Source organism: Macaca nemestrina, chromosome 10 (assembly GCF_043159975.1).
Source record: "Macaca nemestrina isolate mMacNem1 chromosome 10, mMacNem.hap1, whole genome shotgun sequence".
NCBI lineage: Eukaryota > Metazoa > Chordata > Mammalia > Primates > Cercopithecidae > Macaca > Macaca nemestrina.
The window spans coordinates 85,364,633-85,383,333 of NC_092134.1; the positions used below are offsets into that span (position 1 = coordinate 85,364,633).

Here is an 18,701-nt window from a genome sequence, read left to right on the forward strand (position 1 = left end):
TTTATATTGCCATTTAATCTTCTCATTGCTTATTGTCTATCCAGGAAATATAAACGCAGAGATCCCTCAACTCTAATTAAATCTAAAGTATCCTTAAAAGTACTTAAAGTACTTAAGAAGTGGTACTTAAGATAGGTTTTAGCCAAAAGAAGGTTGAACTTACTTAAATGTTTCAGGGTTTTTTGTTTTGTTTTTTTTTTTTTCATTGATGAGGGAATATGCTATTTGGAAATGTGAAGAAAAAAACTGCAAGTGATACTGACTGTCAGCAAGCCAGCTGCTTTTCCAGCACTGGGAGATTTGTGTTCTTCCTATCACATACTTTCATTTGGGTTCTCTCGTGAACCCACAGCATATTTTTGGAAAGGTCTGACTTACATTCTAACATTTTGAACTTCTCTGTATGGTTAAAGAACATAGCAAAAGCTGTGTTTTTCAGTTTGATTGCTACATTAGCCACAGGGTACAGAAAGGGTCAGGATAAGTAAAATAATCCAAAACTCTGTGTAGTCAAGCAACTTTCCAGTAAATATCTTTCTGAGCAGTTACAGGGACTTAGACTTCCTCTATTCCTGCCTTACCCTTTACTCTGTGGTAGAGTTTCTAACGAATAAATGAACATTGCAGCAAAAACTGAAATAATGCAGACCAGCTAGTCAATGCACATAATAGTGTTGACTGTTTGAGGACAGTTCTTTTCCATTTTGCTCCTAAGCTCCTGTCATATCTTCATCTTTATCACCAGCACTCCCTGGGAGTTGCTTGTTGACCCTCTTGTTCAGAGCACTGCATAGCAAAGGTAGTGGGTAACCATGTAAGCTTCTTTGCTGCTGTCCTGTCTTCCTCTCAGTAGTCTGTCTACTGTAATAGTTCCTCCCTTTTTACAGGTGAATGCCCTGGATGGGTATAACCGAACAGCCCTCCACTATGCAGCAGAGAAAGATGAGGCTTGTGTGGAGGTCCTATTGGAGTATGGTGCAAACCCAAATGCTTTGGATGGCAACAGAGATACCCCACTTCACTGGGCAGCCTTTAAGAACAATGCTGAGTGTGTGCGGGCTCTCCTAGAGAGTGGGGCCTCTGTCAATGCCCTGGATTATAACAATGATACACCGCTCAGCTGGGCTGCCATGAAAGGAAATCTTGAGAGTGTCAGTATTCTTCTGGATTATGGTGCAGAGGTCAGAGTCATCAACCTAATAGGCCAGACACCCATCTCCCGCCTGGTGGCTCTGCTAGTCAGGGGACTTGGAACAGAGAAAGAGGACTCTTGCTTTGAGCTCCTCCACAGAGCTGTTGGACACTTTGAATTGAGGAAAAATGGCACGATGCCACGAGAGGTGGCCAGAGACCCGCAGCTATGTGAAAAACTGACTGTTCTGTGCTCAGCTCCAGGAACTCTAAAAACACTTGCTCGCTATGCCGTACGCCGTAGCCTGGGACTCCAGTATCTCCCTGATGCAGTGAAGGGCCTTCCACTGCCAGCTTCTTTGAAGGAATACCTGTTACTTTTAGAATAGCCCGGAGAAGATGTTTGCACCATCATGCAGGCAACTCTGGGTGAGGTTGTGCCTGCAGTACTCTTTGTCACAGAAAACAGAAAAACAGTTGTTCCTGTTGTGTGGTTTATAGATTTTGAAGCAACATGTCACAACAGTAAACTCCATAGCACCTCCCCTTCCCAAACCAAACAACCAAACAAAAAAAATCCCTCACTTTTGTTTTCTGTTTATTGCTTACTTGGCTTTTTATATTGCACTTTGCAGAAGAAGTCTCCCTCAATCCTCCCCCTTAGGGAAGGAGTCAACAGTGCAACTAAATTTCTCTGGGAAGATGGAAAGTACTTAAAGAATGTGTGTATGGTTTTCCTTTGGGGACATGGTTAATGGTCCAGAAGAATCCCTTCTAGAAAGCATTTTAGGCCAGGCATGGTGGCTCACACCTGTAATCCCAGCACTTTGGGAGGCTGAGGCAGGCGGATCACCTGAGGTCAGGAGTTCGAGACATAGTGGCATGTGCCTGTAATCCCAGCTACTCAGGAGGCTGAGGCAGAAGAATTGCTTGAACCTGGGAGGCAGAGGTTACAGTGAGCCGAGATCACGCCATTGCACTCCAGCCTGAGCAACAAGAGCAAAACTCCGTCTCAAAAAAAAAAAAATTTTTTTTAATTGATCTGTGAAAAAATTTAAGAAAATCACAATTTCAGCTAACAGCAATTGCGTCCCAAAGATGAGGATACTATAACCTCAAATGATGCAGATCCAGAACTGGGCTGGATGACATCCCTAGTGTGCCATGTCCTGGGGCATTCAGAAGGGACTGGACCTCTTTCCCCTCATCAAAGGAAACAGCAGTCTTTGCCTCTTTCTCTTGGTTGTGCCCAAGGGCTACACAGTAGCTCTGAAATAATAAGAGCTCTGCAATAACAGTAATAAATAGCTCTGAAATAACAGTCCTAAGAACTCCTAAAGCCCTGAGAACTTCTCTTGTAATGCAGCTTTTTCTCTTCTTGATAGCCAGTGTGTTCTAATGAGCTTCGCAGGCAGTTCCTACACCTACAGTGTGTGTGCCAGCAGGGAGGACTTATGGGCTGGGCTGCCTCTTCCCATGGGTCTTCATTCCCAATGGAAAGCTCACTCTGCTTAGTTTGGAATTATTTTTCTTTCAGTTGTTCTGGAACCTTTGCTTTTTATTGATTTATACAATACAATTGGCGGGAGGGTGGACTTGGGATGGGAGTGGGAAAAGCATATAAGAGCTTCTTTTGTGATGGTCCATCTACCCAAAAGAGATCTGCTTTAGTGAACAATACTCTTTCATTTCATGTTTCTAAACTAGATCAAGTTGTTATTGATTTTAGATGACTTGTATGCAAATTTGAAAAACTTTTTTTTAAAGCTGATTGGGAACTACAAACAATGAATGGAATCTACTGACACAGCTAATTGGAAAACAGATGTCTTTTGTCCTATTGATGCTGGTGTTTAAAAAACACCATTAAAAAAAAAAGAGGAATAAATAGTTCTAAAAGCAAGTTTGGCAATTTCTACTTTTCCTACTTTTCTCCAACCCCCCTTAGAAAAAGTTCTTCTTTTACTGCCTGGCTGTTCAATGTAACTTTTCATCCCAACCTTTCTCCCATTAGCAACAGTGATTCTGGGCATTGCTGGAGTGAACAAGAGGGCTTGGGCAGAGTATCTGAAGAGCTCCTTTATACCTTCTCCCACCCCAAATTTGGAATTACTACTTTTATGTTCTCAACTCCAGCTGCACATAAAATTACTAAGAAGGCTTTTTAAAAACACTGGTGCCAAGACTTCACCTCATACCAATTCTTTGGAATTTTCTGGTCTCTGGGGGCTTGAGTGCTTCAGATGTAGCCAGGAATGAGATCCCACTGCGTTAGTCAGTGGTTCTCAAGTCTAGTTGTTAATTAGAACCACCTAGGAAAAATTTTAAAAATACTAAGGCCCAGGCTCCACCCCCACAGATTAATTTAATTGGTCCAAAGCAGACCTAGTAGGGCTGGCCGCAGTGGCTTATGCCTGTAATCCTCACGCTTTAGGAGGCCGAGATGGGAGGATCATTTGAGACCAGGAGCTGAAGTCCCCATCTCTACAGAAAAATAAATAGACCTGGGCATGAGTATGTTCAAAGGCCTCAGGTGATTCTAATATTCTGGTAGATTTATAAACTGCTTTAGATGCTATTTCATTTCTCATCATAGATACTTAATATTCTGGAAAGAGAAAGTTTTGTCCATGTGGGAAAAAATGTCACCTGTTTCTCAGTTACTTCATAATCACTCCTGGTTGGTGGCTAATAACTTCTGCTTTACTTCCACTTAAGAGTTCAAACACAATTTCACTTATCTTTTTAGCTCTGGGAAAATAGCATGTACCTTCACAGGTCTTCGTTTTTTTGTTTTTAAGTGGTCTTCACTATGCCTTTTTTTTCCCCAGATCGTATCATCATCCTAATTTTTTTAGTCTTTACAGAGTGACATTTTCCCTCTGATTAGCTTCCCCTGAGCCATCCTTCCCTCTTCATTTTCTCGAGGAAACAGCTCTAAGATTAAAGATAGGAAAGAGAACCTATAAATCAATGGCAATTAGCATTTAAAATGTTCTGAATGAATGCCTGCACTTTCCCTTTCACTTCATTTTCATAGGCCTTATGGCTCTGGGGATTTGATATGGCATGGTAAGGAAGCAGAGGAATGGGGAATGAGGATGAGGTTTGAAGTCAGAACTGAGTTTTGAGTTCTACTTGAATAATATTGAAGGAGACATTATGTAATCAATCATCTTGAGCTCCAGTGTCCTCCTTTCTGAAGTCAGGCTGTCACTATTGCCCTCCAAAAGTTATGAGGCTTCAGTGATGAAATGCCTACCACAGTGCTTGATATATATTGTTAATTTCTCTTCCCACTGAAGAACTGTGCAAAGAGTATCTGGCTGCCTTAATCCCTGACTCCAGCAACAAACATTCTCAGTCACTATTTAGAACTGTTTTTAGAGTTTGGCAGTGATAATTTTTCAGACAGCCAGCAAGTAGTGTACTAGAGATAATCCCTTCCTCCACCCTCTGTGATACCCTTAACATTTTTACTGCTTCATCAGGCAAGTGTCTGATACATGGGGCTGACAGTATTACATTCCACTTGGGAAGATAACAGGAGAAGCGAAAGCACAGTGACCAGTTGGCATTTATTAGTGTAGTTACAGTTTGTCACTGTAGTAAAAGTAGTAGAGGAACCAAGACTCTTTGTTATCACAAAGAAATAAATAAAGCTTATTTTTAGGAAAATTCTAACTGAGCAAGTGATATCTAGCAGTAGCACTAGAGGTGCCCAGCCTTGTGTAACAGATAAAGCTGGGGCAGAAGTCATGTTAAATTCTACCTAAAAGGAGCTCCCACCCACTGCCCCCTCCAGCTCCTGGCCAGGACTGATCATGGCTGCAAGGTACAGAATAAAAGGAAACCTAATGAAAAAAACAGCTAAAACACTGAGAAGATGTGTACTTATCAGGGGGTGAGCTGACCATGATCAGATAATCTGTTCCCCTCACTCCAGAGAGGTTTAAACAGCCCCTTCCCCAGACCGCTTCCGGGTGATGTGCTCCAGGTGGGCATGGTCTGAAGTGTCCAAGTCAATCTCGTACTTGGCTAGGATTTTGAGGATGGGCCTCAGTTTCAGCCACCACTGTTCCTTGGGGATTCGATGCCTACGGAGGAATGAGGTAGATGATGATATAATCTTTTAGTACCCTAATCAACTTCTACCAAAGGTTTATAGAAAGTAGTTGGACAGAAGAGGTTAGATTTAGGACATGTGCATCACATCTGAAATGGGTAAGAATACAGGTGTTACTCCTTAAAAAAAAAGGATTAAAGACAGTGAACAGGTTGAGGACAGTAGAGCTTGAAACTACCAGGGAGAGAACCACTCCAGAAAGCAGAGGTACTCACTCAAAATCTGTCTGGCCCTGCAGCTCAGTCACTGGTTGGAAGAGCAGAGCCCTCTTACGCATCCCCAGAACACAGCCCGAGTCTGGAGTATTGGCGAAGATCCGCCCTGCAATAAGGGATGGTCAATCAGCTTCTATACTGGGGAACCAGCCTCTACAGAGGGCACTCGGTCTCTCACCCCACCTACCATTACGGTAACTCTCTTTGATTTTCCCAGACATCCAGTTCATAGCCTTGGCACCCATCTTAGTGGCAAAATTCCTATCAAATGGGGTTGGGCTCCCACCCTGGAGAAAGAAACATAAAAATTACAGAGGGAAGGACTCTAATAAACTGGCAGAGATATCGAGACACACAGAGAAAAAGGAAAGATGGGCCCCAGGTTTACGGCCCAAAACAGGAATCCAGAAATCAAACTATGAAAGAGTGTCCTGAGGCAGTGCCAGGATCCAAGGCCAGGCTGGCCCAGCACATTTGGCCATGCATCAGATATAAGAATAACTAAAGAAGATGATTGGCCCCACAATCCCCTCTTTTAGCTCCACAGCTGCCAGATCCTGTTTTAGTCTTATTGGCCAAAGGGTCAGCTGCCTGCCCCTCTTCAGCCCAGCAGCTTTTGTTGGTCACTGTCAATGATGACATAAAAGTGTTTTTTGTGGCCCAATCTGGCTGCCCTTGGTAGCACCTCAGAATAATACAAAATATCATACAGATTTCCTTTGAATTAAGAGGAAGCAGGTGGGAAAGTGGGAATGTTTGGAGACATTTTTGTTACAATCGGGAGTGAGAGGGAGGTGCTACTGGCATCTAGTGGGTAGACACCAGGGATGCTGTGCAACTGTCCTACAGTGCATAGAACAGCTACCCATAACAAATCATCATCTAGCCCCAAAAGGCAAAGCTGCCAAGGTTGAAAACCCTCCCCTAAATGAAAAGGATAGACCATATAATCTCTAAAGTCATTTCCAGGATAAAGATGTTTTGATTCTATGACTGTAAGAGACCGCAGGCCCATGCTCTATGATGGCACTAACAGGCTCCTCCAGAAGACTGGAAAAGGCCAGTGGAAGCCTCAGTGGCTGTTGGCAGGTACGGCTGTGTGATGAAGGGCATGACTAGGGTGTCTTCCCTACCTGCTGCATGTGACCAAGCACATTCTTCCTGCTGTCGAAGATGCCCTTCCCCTCCTCAGAGTACAGGTTGAAAATGAAGTCAGTGGTATAGTTCTCATTGCACTTTTCATTCCTGCCAGGTGGAGACCAAAAGCCTGTGACTCTGTGGTTGGCTTTCCATCCCCCCTTTCTGCCTTTGTTCTTTCCTTTCAATTTTTGTCTCCTCCCAGGATTCAAGGGATAGGCTGGCCCCCTCCCTTTATATCTACAGATTCCTCAGGGTGTCCCAACCCTGGCCATTCTATGAGTTTGAGCCAAAGCTTATTTTTCTTCTCCACTTAGGAACCATGGATGAGGTACCTTAACACCAAGCCCCTTTTCACAGTTGTTTTCATCTTTTGCACCAGGTGTTCAACATTTGCCTGAAAATGAAAGAGTAAATCCTAAGCCTAATCGGGAGTGGGTAAGGTTGGGTATAAATCTCTCTTCTTCCACACCACACCTCTCCAGGAAGGAAGAGAGACATGGAAGAGAGTTGTTTACAATCCTGGGCCTCAACTGGGCCTAATTCCTTTAAGAACCTCAGTGTGGACTAAAATTTAAACAATGACTCCAAATGAGACAGAACTGGAAGAGGGAGCACTACAGATAGCCTCAGTAACTGTCAGTGTTCAGCCCCTCACCCTCTCCAGTCTCCCTTTCCAAGCCTTTCTGGTTCCCCTTGCCTCAGAGGGCTGACTTGTGGTCCCAGTGTCAGTTTTGACACTTTATGTCTCTGTTTTGAGACAGCATCTCTCTCAAAAGCAGAACGGGAGTAAGGGAAATCTGAAGGGGAGACATGATATAGTAAAAAGATCACTGACTTTCTCAATCAGTTAAACCATCTGCTCACTTAGGAGTTTAGAAAAGTTTTTTAGCCTCTCTAAACCTTTCTCCGTTATATGGAGATAGTATCTTCTTTGCATGTCTATTGTGAAGATAAAATGCAAAAATGCCCACAAAGGGCTTAGCACCAGGCCACCTGATTCAAAATGAGCATTCCAACAATAGTAGCTGCGGTCATGCCTGTGAGGTGACACCAGAGAATGCCTGCATAGTGCTCTTTCTGGTCTTCACAGGATTCCACAGACCAATCAGCTCTGTCCTCAACTTGAGCTCTCATAGTTTAGATCACTGTGGAAACAGTCTGGAGACAGGGGAGAGCTACCTAGCAGGCTCTGGGTGGCCAGCTACCTGCAGGTCTCGAATGGTGAAGGGCTCCTCAAAAATGTAGGCAGCATCGGCCCCAGCTGCCAGTCCAGCCATGGTGGCCAGGTAGCCACAGTAGCCACCCATAGTCTCAATGATAAACACCCGACGCTTGGTGCCAGCTGCTGACTGCTTGATGCGGTCACAGGTCTGCAAGGACAATGCGTTATAGTTAGAAAGACATGATCAGGGGCCTGATTCTTGTCACTCTTTAATCTTTGCCACTAATTAAACTCTGGAACTATATTCTCTATAGGCTGGCAGGGCCCCTAGAGCAAGTTCTTGCATTTAGGGTAACAGGCATATTTGCCAACCACACTGCAGAACATCTCTCCTGGGAAGGAAGCTGTACCTATCCTTTCTACTGCTCAGAAAATTAGACTGCACGATCTCAGAAAGAAAACACAAAACATTTGGTATTCAGGGTATTGGTGCATTTCCAGGTGAGGAAACTAAACACTTTGTCACCCAGGCTGGAGTAAAGTGGCACGATCTCTGCTCACTGCGACCTCTGCCTCCCAGGTTCAAGCAATTTTCCTGCCTCAGCCTCCCAAGTAGCTGGGATTATAGGTGCCTACCACCACACCCAGCTAATTTTTGTATTTTTAGTAGAGATGGGGTTTCACCATGTTGGCCAGGCTGCTCTTGAACTCCTGACCCCAAGTGATCTGCCTGCCTCAGCCTCCCAAAGTGCTGGCATTACAAGTGTGAGCCACCACACCCAGCCAAAGAATCGTTTTCAAACATTCCCATTTGTTTGGTACAAAGAGAAGCTCACTTTTCAGGACCACACTCAGTTGAAGGATTACAATCCTGGCCAAAAGGGATGGGAAGTGGTGGTGGGCTCTCACCGTGCAGATAGTATTGAGTGCTGTGTCAGCCCCAACGCTGAAGTCTGAACCAGGGACGTTGTTGGAGACTGTAGCAGGAATGACCACAAATGGGATGCAGAGCTCATCAAACTGCTTCCTGCCCTCCATCAGTTCCAGGCCACCTGTGTAAGCCTAAGAAGAAGAGAGCACAAGGGCAGGATTGGGGAGAGGGAGAGGAAGTGGGAGGGAGAGAGGGAGACACGGTGGCGGGCACTCACCTCAAAGCCCCCAATGATGACAAGGCCCTGAATGTTAAACTTAGTTATATTGGCACTGATCTGTTCAAAGCTCTTCTTGGGTAGAGTCCTAGTTGACCAGTGATGGCGGGGACAGGAATGGGAATTTGTGGAAGAGACAGGAAAATTGAGGGAGAGAAAAGCTAGAGTTAGAGGCACTTTATTTTTAATTTCTTGACCTGTGCCCCACTCCCTAGCCCACCCTCTCAGTCCTATCCAAGGATACACACTGGAGTTCTAAATTGCCAGAGCTGCTGAAAGATGTTGAGATGGGCATGTCTGCCCTCATGGCAGCAACTGTGAAGTTGGGGGTGGAGGACCCAGACAACAGGGTGGTTGAAGCAGACCCTGGCATAATGAATTGACACCCAAATCCAAGGGCAACTTGAAGAGGTCACTGGGAAGAGGTGCCTCTGCAGTACTACTTACCTTTTAGTCCCAAGTTTAGAGCCACCTTGGCCAGTCCAGCCCCCAACATAGCTCCAGCCAGCTTCCTCTATCTGTGGGGAAAAGCCACAGAGCTCTGCTCAAAGCTAAAGCACTAGGAGGCCTGTGTGGGACTGGTGCCACTGCTTGAGTTCTAACCCCACCCCTGGATCCCCCTTGGTTGGAAGAGGTACACCAGGTATTAGCTTTTCCCCATGCACTGAACTTCTTCTACCCTTACTGCTCATTCACCAATATTAAGCATCTACCTATGCCAGGCACTGTGCTGAGCTTTGGGATAGAGAATTAAATAGGACATGTTGTTTGCAATGGTGCATTCCAGTAATTCCTGCCTGTTCCTACTGCCCTAACATTAAATATCTACTTCTGCCTGGACCCTGAGAGAGGAGAGAGAGGTAGTGAGGAACAGAGGAAGCCAAGAGAATGGACAGGTCATTCTTGCTACACTTATCTTCCCTATGACTGCTCCTGGGTCCTAGAATATGTGCCCTTCTTCCTTTTAGTCTCCATACCTGCCCCTTGGCCAGGCCCTCGAAACCATCATGGACAACGAGCACTCGGTTGCCCTGGATAAGTCCAATCCTCACAGTGGAGCGAACAGCAGCATTCATGCCTGCAGCCGGAGCCCCCACATTCATCACAGCCACTGTGTGCGAACCACTCTATACAGGAGGAAGCAGGGGAAAAAGGAGGACAGAAACCCAGTGTGGGAATAGGGAGGAGGTCAGTAAAGGAGGCAGAGCTCTGAACCCTTGTCATCCAGGGATCAGGACATCTGCCTGAGACAACACACACCCCTCTCCCAAGGAATGCCAGCACAACTTGCTACCACATACTATGGAAGCAAAATTCTTGATCACAGATCAATAAACAAAGCTGCTGTCCCCCATCTCAGATATCAACATTATACAATGAGAGACCTTCCAGAGCAGCACTTCCCAAAGTGTGATCCTTGGATCACCTGCATCAGAATCCACTGGGGGAGCCTGTTAAACCTGCACATTCCTGGCCTCTACCCAGATATGAATCTCCTCTGAGAGAGGGGCCCAGGAGTTTGCAAGTTTAATAAGCAACCCAAACAATTCTGATAATATACTCAATAATGACAACCACGACTCCAATGGAAGAGGTGGCTCAGATACACTTAGATGTGATTATTCCTAGATATTCCCAGAGAAAAAGTACATAAGCCCTCTTTCCCATTCTTTGCATGCTATCTTGCCAGTCCTGAAGTGGGCATGGGTCTTGTGTTAGAGATATCCAGGATACACTAAAAAGGGGGCTGGTATCTGGGGTGGTTAAGAGAAAATCATAATAATAGGGCCAGGGACCCAGCACTGAAGATCAGAGTGGGGCAGAGAAGTTGGCAAGGTTTACGTTGTATGGACTGTGGTAGCACTTTATGAAGAGAGACTGGGGGAGTGAGAAGCAAAAGGGGAGAGGGCAAGTCAACTTGCCAGTACCTTAGATACCGGGGGTCTGACATGAGCTAGAAGCTTGTATACCTCCCAGTTGTTCATGAAGCTCCTGTAGGAAGTACAAATAGAGAAAGGTGTCTTCAGGCCATTCCCCACAGCCAGCAGCCATGGGGATCCTGGTCTGAAGTTTTGCTCCCAGAGTGAAGTTCCATAGGGCAAACCTCTGAGGACAGAACTGGGGCAGAGCAGGGACAGGGCAGGGGCTGCAAAGGGGCCACTAGTTCATCCAACACTCGCTCAGTACTCTTCTCCAGGCACTGTGCTCGGCACAAGAGACTGTCCCTTGCTTAAAGGAACTTATCATCTAGCTGGGGCTCACATATAGGAATAACAGATTATAAAAGGTTGATGCCAGGGACCGCATCCCTGAGATGAACTGATCCTTCCAGACACCTGACAACTAACTTTCTTGGGCAAGAACTTGCTGCAGAGAGAATCAGAAAAGGAAGCAGCAGAAGCTTATGTTCTGGGCCTGGAGTCATGGAGATCTTTGACTTCAGGCATCTGATTTCTGTAGCTAGTGAGCTTCCCGTCATTTCCTCACCGGCCTCTCAACTTCAGGGCTTCATCAAATTTCTTCTCTTCCATGGCCTTGGTCACATCTTTGGTCTGAGGGGGGAGCAGTGACAGTTTCAACTCCAGGGTCACAATTCTGCACAGCTGGATTTCCATCCCACAGTCAAACTCTGCCCATCTCTGGGATTGTGACTAGATTCTGCCCATTCTATACCCCACCTTTCCTATGCCCCCAAACTTTCACAGAAGTATTTTTGTTTTTTCCTGAGTTTTCTGAGTAATGAGCAGCAAAAGAAAAGAACTGATTCTATGCTCTGTTTATTTTATTTTAATTTTTATTTTTTTGAGACGGAGTCTTGCTCTGTCGCCCAGGCTGGAATGCAGTGGTGCGATCTTGGCTCACTGCAACCCCCTGCCTCCTGGGTTCAAGCGATTCTCCTGCCTCAGCCTCCCGAGAGGCTGGGATTATAGGAGTGTGCCACCACACCCAGCTAATTTTTTTTGGTATTTTTCACCATGTTAGCCAGGATGGTCTTGATCTCCTGACCTTGTGATCTGCCTGCCTTGACCTCCCAAAGTGCTGGGATTACAGGTGTGAGCCACTGTGCTCAGAACTATGCTCTGTTTATTAGAAGTATGGGTAGAGTGGAAGAATGCTCACAGATAAATAGTATCTTCCATTCCACACCCAGGTCCCCAGCCTTAAAGCAGCCTCTAAAGTCATGAGTAAATGAAGATCCTACAGGTAACCAAGTTAGGAAGAAGGACTGATCCCTGCTGTGTGCTTCTCAACTACTGATTTCAGCTCTGTGGGCCAGTGCCTTCGCTTTGGAGCTTTCACAGACACATTTCCAAGCAAGGCTGCAGGTCACTGGGACTCCTGGGTCTCAGAGAGGAGGAGGCCAGAAGAAGGGGAGCATTTAGACCAGCCCTCAGAACCAGGCCAGATACCCTAGCTCTCGCTCCCAGCCTCCCAGCCACCATGTTCACTCTGTGGTATCAAAGGAGTGATTCCTTCATAATAAAGGCCACCATTTCCTGAGCACTCAACATTTGCTAGGTACTGCATCACATGCTAATATAGTTTATCTCCAATCCTTACAATAACCCTCAACGTGAGCATTAGTAACCTCATGTTGGTTCAGAGAAACATGTTCAAGATAGAAATCAGAGACAAAAACTACCCAGCTAGAATTTAATAATATTCTCCTGCTCTTAATAAAGTTAGGAGGAATATTGCATTCTTCTTCCAATAAAGACATGATAAAAATGTTTGAGGTTGTATATTATGAGATACTGGGTTTCATTACTAAGGAGGATGTAGAATCTCCCACCTTCCTTAGGAACATTTTACTGATGGGAACACTGAAGCTTAGTTAAGAGCTCCTATGCAAAACCCACTGTGTTCTTTCCCCATATGTCTCTTACTATACCATCTTGCCTTTCCACCTGCTCCTACACCAGTGGCCTTAGATGTTGGTCTCATGCCCCATGAACTCCAAGGCAGGGGCTTGAGACTCTTAAGAAAGGGGTTTAGGATCAGTACTTACCACCTGGACACATTCCATGAGGGGCAGGCGCACAGCTTGGTTACCAGAGAGGCTCACTACACAGGCTGGGGTATCTGGGGTCCCCTCCAAAAGTGCCATCACTGCTTCCACACCCATTCTGCTGCCCTGCAGGAGTCCAGAGAACAAAGACAGTCTGGCTCAGGCTGCCTCATCTTGGCTCAGCCTAGAGAGTCAGGATACTTGAGGCCTTTTCCAAATCACAAGATTGAGTCTCACAATTAAGAACTGCAGCAAAGAACTTACTGGGCTTTACCTCCCCAAACAGATTTCATCTAAAGCTTGATGACTCTGTATTCTTGCCATCAGAACCTCAAGGATTCTACTTAGTTCTAGAGAAACATGCCCACTACAGTAACCAACAGGATTACTGGGGCTTAATAATGTTCCCTTGTTATTGACAAAACAAGGTAGGAGATTGCTTTGCTCTTCCAATGAATATAGGATAAGAGGGTTTAAACTGAGTGTCTAAGGTTGGGATTACATGCCCGTAATTCCAGCATTTTGGGAGGCTGAGGCAGGCAGATCACCTGAGGTCAGGAATTCAAGACCAGCCTGGCCAACATGGTGGAACCCCGTCTCTATTAAAAATACAAAAAGTTAGCCAGGTATGGTGGCATGTGCCTGTAATCCCAGCTACTCAGGAGGCTGAGGTAGGAGAATCCCTTGAACCCGGGAGGTGGAAATTGCAGTGAGCCAAGATTGTGCCGCTGCACTCTAGTCTGGGTGATAGAGCAAGACTCCATCTCTAAACAACAAAAAAAAGACTGGTCCCGGTGGCTCATGCCTGTAATCCCAACGTTTTGGGAGGCCGAGGCAGGCAGATCACAAGGTCAGGAGTTCAAGACCTCCTGGCCAACATGGTGAAACCCCATCTCTACTAAAAATTTAAAAAATTAGCCAGGTGTGGTGGCAGGCACCTGCAATCCCAGCTACTTGGGAGGCTGAGGCAGGAGAATCCCTTGAACCCAGGAGGTGGAGGTTGCAGTGAGCTGAGACCATGCCACTGCACTCCAGCCTGGGGAACAGAGCAAGACTCCATTTCCAAGAAAAAAAAAAAAAGAAAAGAAATACCACTATATACCTATCAGAATGGTTAAAATTTAAAAAAATTTAAAAATAAAAAAGTGACAACCCCCAAATGCTGATAAGGATGCAAACAAAACAGGTTGTTCATAAATTGCTGATGGAAATTAAAATGGTACAGCTATTCTAGAAACAGTTGGGCAGTATCTTTGAAAAAAAAATTTTTTTAAGAAACAAAAAAACTACCATACAACCCAATTGAACTCCTGGGCAATTACTCTGCAGAAATGAAAATTTAAGTTCACACAAAAAGCTGTACACAAATGTTCATAGTTGCTTTATCCCTAATAGCCAAAAATTGAAAACAACTCAAATGTCTGAATGATTAAACAAACTGTAATACATCCACTCCATGGAGTACTGCTCTGTAGAAAACTGCAAACTATAGAAACAAACAACACCTTTGATAAATATCTAGAGAATTATGCTGAGTGGAAAAAAAAAATCCTAAAGGGTTGCATATTATGCAATTCCATTTATATAATATACATGAGATTAAAAATTACAGACAAAGAGACAGATTAGTGGTTGCCAGAGGTTAAGAATGAGGAGGGATGGGTGGGGGTAAAGTACATGTGGCTGTAAAAGGACAACATGAGACATCCTGTGGTAATAGAAATGTTCTGTAGCTTGACAATATCAATGTCAATATCCTGGTGATGATATTGTACTACAATTTTGCAAGATGTTACCATTGAAGGAAACTGGGCAAAGGGTATGTGGGACTATCTCTGTATTATTCTGTACAATTGAATGTGGATCTACCATTATTTCAAAATTCTTATTAAAAATATACGAAACAAAACAAAACAAAAAGATATTGCTCCTCACCATTAGGAAGGCAAAGTCTCTCATCATTTTTGTAACAGAAGAGGACCCTCAAGTGTATGGGAATGTGTCAGTGACCAATGCAGCCCAAAGGCTGGTGGAGAGGTAACACAACCAGTGGTGTAAGTCCCTATCTGGTGAAGTGCAGCCCTGAGGAGGAAGGACTACAAGGTTGAGGGTTTTAAGGCATGAAGGCCACAGAGCCCAGTGACTTACCAGAATTCTGTCAAAGGCCGATGGCGTCCCACCCCTCTGCACATGCCCCAAGACAGTAACCCGGGTGTCATATCCCAGACGCTTTACCACCAGCTGAAGAGACCAAGAGAGGGACAGAGAGAGGGTTACGCAGAGTCAAAGGAAGAAAACAAGCAGAGACTTGGGTGAACCGTGGACAGCTCAGCCTCTTGTCTTGTAATGGTTCTTTGTGGGAGGCAACCAGGGGCAGGGACCCAGGGAGTGATGTGCAGAAGGACCAAGGGGAGAAGCAGTGTCAGGAGACTCAGAAGCCAGAAGGGAATGGGCTATGGAGTCTAAGACCTATCTGGTTTCATTCATACGAACATTCTTGATGTCTTCTGAGGTGATTGGTTTTCCATTCCTGTCAATTGCACCCTCAGCCACAATGATGATGTTGAGACGAGAACCACGAGTCCTTGTCTGGTTGAGAACAAAGGGTAAAATGATCAATGGAATGAAGCTGATGGGTAGGAAACAGATCATCAGTGGAACAGGGTGAGGGATTTCTTAAGGGCAAAATAAAGTGCCAGTACCTCGCTGAGTCGGCGACAAAGGTGCTCCTCCCAGTCGTCATCTGGTGGACATTCAGGAATAAAAACCCAGTCGGCCCCACAGGACAGAGAGGTGACAAGGGCCAGGTATCTGAGATGAGGGCCAGAAGCATCCTGCTAGAAGTTGTATTCTACAAATAGCCTCATCCATACCCAACAAGTTCTCCTAGTTCTCATAGTTGATAAAAGGTCTGGAGAGCCTCCATTTTATTCTTGGGGCAAGTGTAAGAGCACCAGGGCCCCTCAATGAGATTCTGTCTCTAACGGACACCTTCCACTTATGTTCACCTGCCACAGTGGCTTCCAGCCTCAGAGCACTGCCCACTCTTTACACCAAGCATGTGCCTGAGCATGTACACACATGCATGTGTGGGGATGTAATGGAGAGGGATGGAGGCAGGAAAGGGAACCACACCACAAGGAGCATGTGCACCTCCAGATCTGCTGCTACTGAGAGACCTCACTGGACTACCTGGGGAAAAGGAAAGGGCTATTGCTAGGTCCACAGAATAAATGGGTCAGAATGAGGATCTTACCCACAGTGGCGGCCCATCACTTCTAACACAAATGTCCTCTGGTGGCTGCAAGAGATACACATAGGACACAGTCCAAGAGACCGTATGGCCAAGATCAAGCCACCACCCACATCTAGGCCAGTTACCCTCTCTGGGAGATACATGTATGCTGCCAGGCCTTCTAGCAGACTTCCTGAGACCAGGAAGACCTAGGGGAAATACTTTAGCCACAAGGTATCCTTCCCAGGCCTGAGAAAACACAGCAGTAAAAGGTATCTATACAGAGGTTCTGTTCCAGAGAGGAACCGGGTCAGGGAAGGAAAGGAGAGAAAAGGATAAGAAGTGAAGGGAGGACTGGACTAACTGGAATCCTCTAGGATTACCCTGGGGTAAGCGATTACCCTTCTATCCTCCCATCCTACATTGCCTCCCTCCAGGTCCTCTTATCTCTGAGCCATGGTGGTCATAGCAGCACTTATACTTTCTATGATATGGTGGGAAAGTGTAGCTCATGTCTGGGCTCCCTAGATTTGCCCAGTCTGAAGAATAACCATTTAGCCCAAAGATATGAAAGACCTCAGAGCTGCATATTTGGACAGTGGGCCAGACAGTGGCAAAAGGCAAATCATATATCATTAAGGGAGCAGTGCAATTTCAGTGCTCTAGATAATTTTTAGTTAAAAATAGTGTTCTAGCCCCAGAAAACTGGTCATTATAGTCACCATAGCTCAAACACTTCAGTCTTCGGCAGCCTCTAGCCCTTTAGCCTGTCCTAGCTGCCATCTTCTTACACTGCCTACCTCCCAAGTCCCCTTACCTCTGGGCAGTGGTAGTGATGGCATCTACAATTTCTATGATCCGGTGCAGGGCAGAGTCAGTGCCAATGGTCATATCGGTGCCACAGAAGTCATTGTCAATTGACCCAACCAGGCCCACAATGTTCAGGTAGCTGGACTTCGTAGCCTCCTCATCTGTGATCTTACCTGACAATGAGAAGCAAACCAGGAGCCACTGGGTGAGGTACCTGGCATGCCTAAAGAGGAGATATCTAGAGAGAGAAGAAACTCTAGCCAAAAGGAATTGTAGACAATATCAGAAAAAGGGGGCAAAGACTGCCTATTTGTGTCTGGGTAACATTTTTCTCCAATGGGAGGTAAAAGGGGGGCAGGGGTGATGTGTGTGTGTACACACGTGCACATACCCACACAAATAAGCAATACTGTTGTGAAAAATCTCTTACCTGCTTTCTGGAGGTCACCCAACAAGTCACTCCACTCAGAACGGAAGGTGTCAGCCCCAGTGAGGCTGCCATCACCCCCAATGACACAGAGATTGGTGATCCCACGCTTCACCAGGTTGTAGGCAGCTCGGAGTCGTCCTTCTCGTTCCCGAAAGTCCTTGCACCGGGCACTTCCAATCACCGTGCCTCCCTTTGGAACAGGTAGAAGTCAGCTCTCCAGAGACAGGGCTCAACATGCTGAGATATCCCCTATTCCAAAGCTGTGATGGCCTAACATAACTGTGTGAGTCCCTAGAAAGTTCCTTGACATCCTTAAGAGTGATCTGTCCATTCCAAAGTAAAGGGAAATGATGCTGGCTGAGGCATCATAGGGTCATTCTCATATTTTGCTATACATCTTAGAAGACTGCTAAGAACCCATTTCATTGAAGGTTTTGTCATCTGTGACTATCCTAAAAAGAAAAAGTGAATACACACATATCTGTTGGCTTCTCAAATAATCTCCAACTTTCACATCTTAGAAGCAGTGACTTCAGTCTTTAGAAATTCTCCCTAATGGCCTGATATTAAATTATTATTAGGAGTTCATCCCAATGTGTTTTGTAGTATTTTTCCTCTCTCTACACTGAGATTTCTAACTGTACCCAGGTACTGCCAATCCTTTCCCCTCAGCTCCTTGCAATCCATGGTGCCAGTAGCAGAAGCTGCAATATCCAGGTATTTACAGGAAAAATAGCTCTGGATAAAGAAAGCCTTACAGATACCCCAAGAGAGGTATCTGTAAGTCCCTGGGAAATTAAGGCTTTCTATCCCTGATTAGGTTTTCATATCTTATGCCCTCCTGTGCAGCCATGACTTTGGGATACTGGTGGAGAATTCTGGTTCATTCTCAGACCACTTTATGGCAGGCACCATTACCTAGCACCTAGGTAGAGCCTTCACTAGATACTGCATATTAAATTTTTGCCCATGGATTTTTAGGGAACTGAGCTGAAAAAAGGGGGATACAAATGTAATTTACAAATTTTCAGTAAACCAGCAAATGATTGTATTTCTCTCACTCGCTGTAGGCTAGCCCACAGTGGATACACATGAGAAGCCTAACACAACATGGAGCAAGTAGCATAAAGGACTGTGGAAATCCTCAGGATATTCTTAGGATTTTTTTGAGACTCCAAAAGTCTGTCTCAGTTCCTTCGTCCTTTAAGTGGTCTGGTTTCAGGTCACCTCATCTCCATCACATGAGGACTGGCAAATTTCAGCTCTACTTCTGGCTCTGGCTCCAGTCCTCTGGT

The 18,701-nt window shown here is 45.4% G+C and overlaps 2 protein-coding genes across 20 annotated transcripts in view; one reads left to right on the forward strand and one right to left on the reverse strand.

Annotated features, from left to right (window-relative positions):
- LOC105492931 (ankyrin repeat and SOCS box containing 8) overlaps window positions 1-18,701 on the forward strand; it is a 55,346-nt gene that overhangs the window by 28,120 nt on the left and 8,525 nt on the right. For 7 of the 8 annotated variants that reach the window (XM_071071810.1, XM_071071811.1, XM_011760322.3 and 4 more), the window contains one exon: window positions 888-18,699. In XM_071071810.1, the coding sequence (XP_070927911.1) occupies window positions 888-1,520 (633 nt within the window). In that variant the 3' untranslated portion in view covers window positions 1,521-18,699. The remainder of the gene's footprint in view (window positions 1-887; window positions 18,700-18,701) is intronic. The other variant, XM_071071812.1, reaches the window with a different exon arrangement.
- LOC105492929 (phosphofructokinase, muscle) overlaps window positions 4,691-18,701 on the reverse strand; it is a 45,870-nt gene continuing 31,859 nt past the window's right edge. For all 12 annotated transcript variants that reach the window (XM_011760318.3, XM_011760313.3, XM_011760308.2 and 9 more), the window contains 19 exons: window positions 17,407-17,596; window positions 16,984-17,149; window positions 16,188-16,232; window positions 15,634-15,742; window positions 15,425-15,520; window positions 15,080-15,172; window positions 12,932-13,057; window positions 11,410-11,474; window positions 10,851-10,914; window positions 9,900-10,049; window positions 9,370-9,440; window positions 8,923-9,010; window positions 8,684-8,836; window positions 7,818-7,982; window positions 6,945-7,006; window positions 6,606-6,717; window positions 5,660-5,759; window positions 5,473-5,578; window positions 4,691-5,228 (listed from right to left, as the gene is read on the reverse strand). In XM_011760318.3, coding sequence (XP_011758620.1) covers window positions 5,084-5,228; window positions 5,473-5,578; window positions 5,660-5,759; window positions 6,606-6,717; window positions 6,945-7,006; window positions 7,818-7,982; window positions 8,684-8,836; window positions 8,923-9,010; window positions 9,370-9,440; window positions 9,900-10,049; window positions 10,851-10,914; window positions 11,410-11,474; window positions 12,932-13,057; window positions 15,080-15,172; window positions 15,425-15,520; window positions 15,634-15,742; window positions 16,188-16,232; window positions 16,984-17,149; window positions 17,407-17,596 — 2,106 coding nt within the window. In that variant the 3' untranslated portion in view covers window positions 4,691-5,083. The remainder of the gene's footprint in view (window positions 5,229-5,472; window positions 5,579-5,659; window positions 5,760-6,605; window positions 6,718-6,944; window positions 7,007-7,817; window positions 7,983-8,683; window positions 8,837-8,922; window positions 9,011-9,369; window positions 9,441-9,899; window positions 10,050-10,850; window positions 10,915-11,409; window positions 11,475-12,931; window positions 13,058-15,079; window positions 15,173-15,424; window positions 15,521-15,633; window positions 15,743-16,187; window positions 16,233-16,983; window positions 17,150-17,406; window positions 17,597-18,701) is intronic.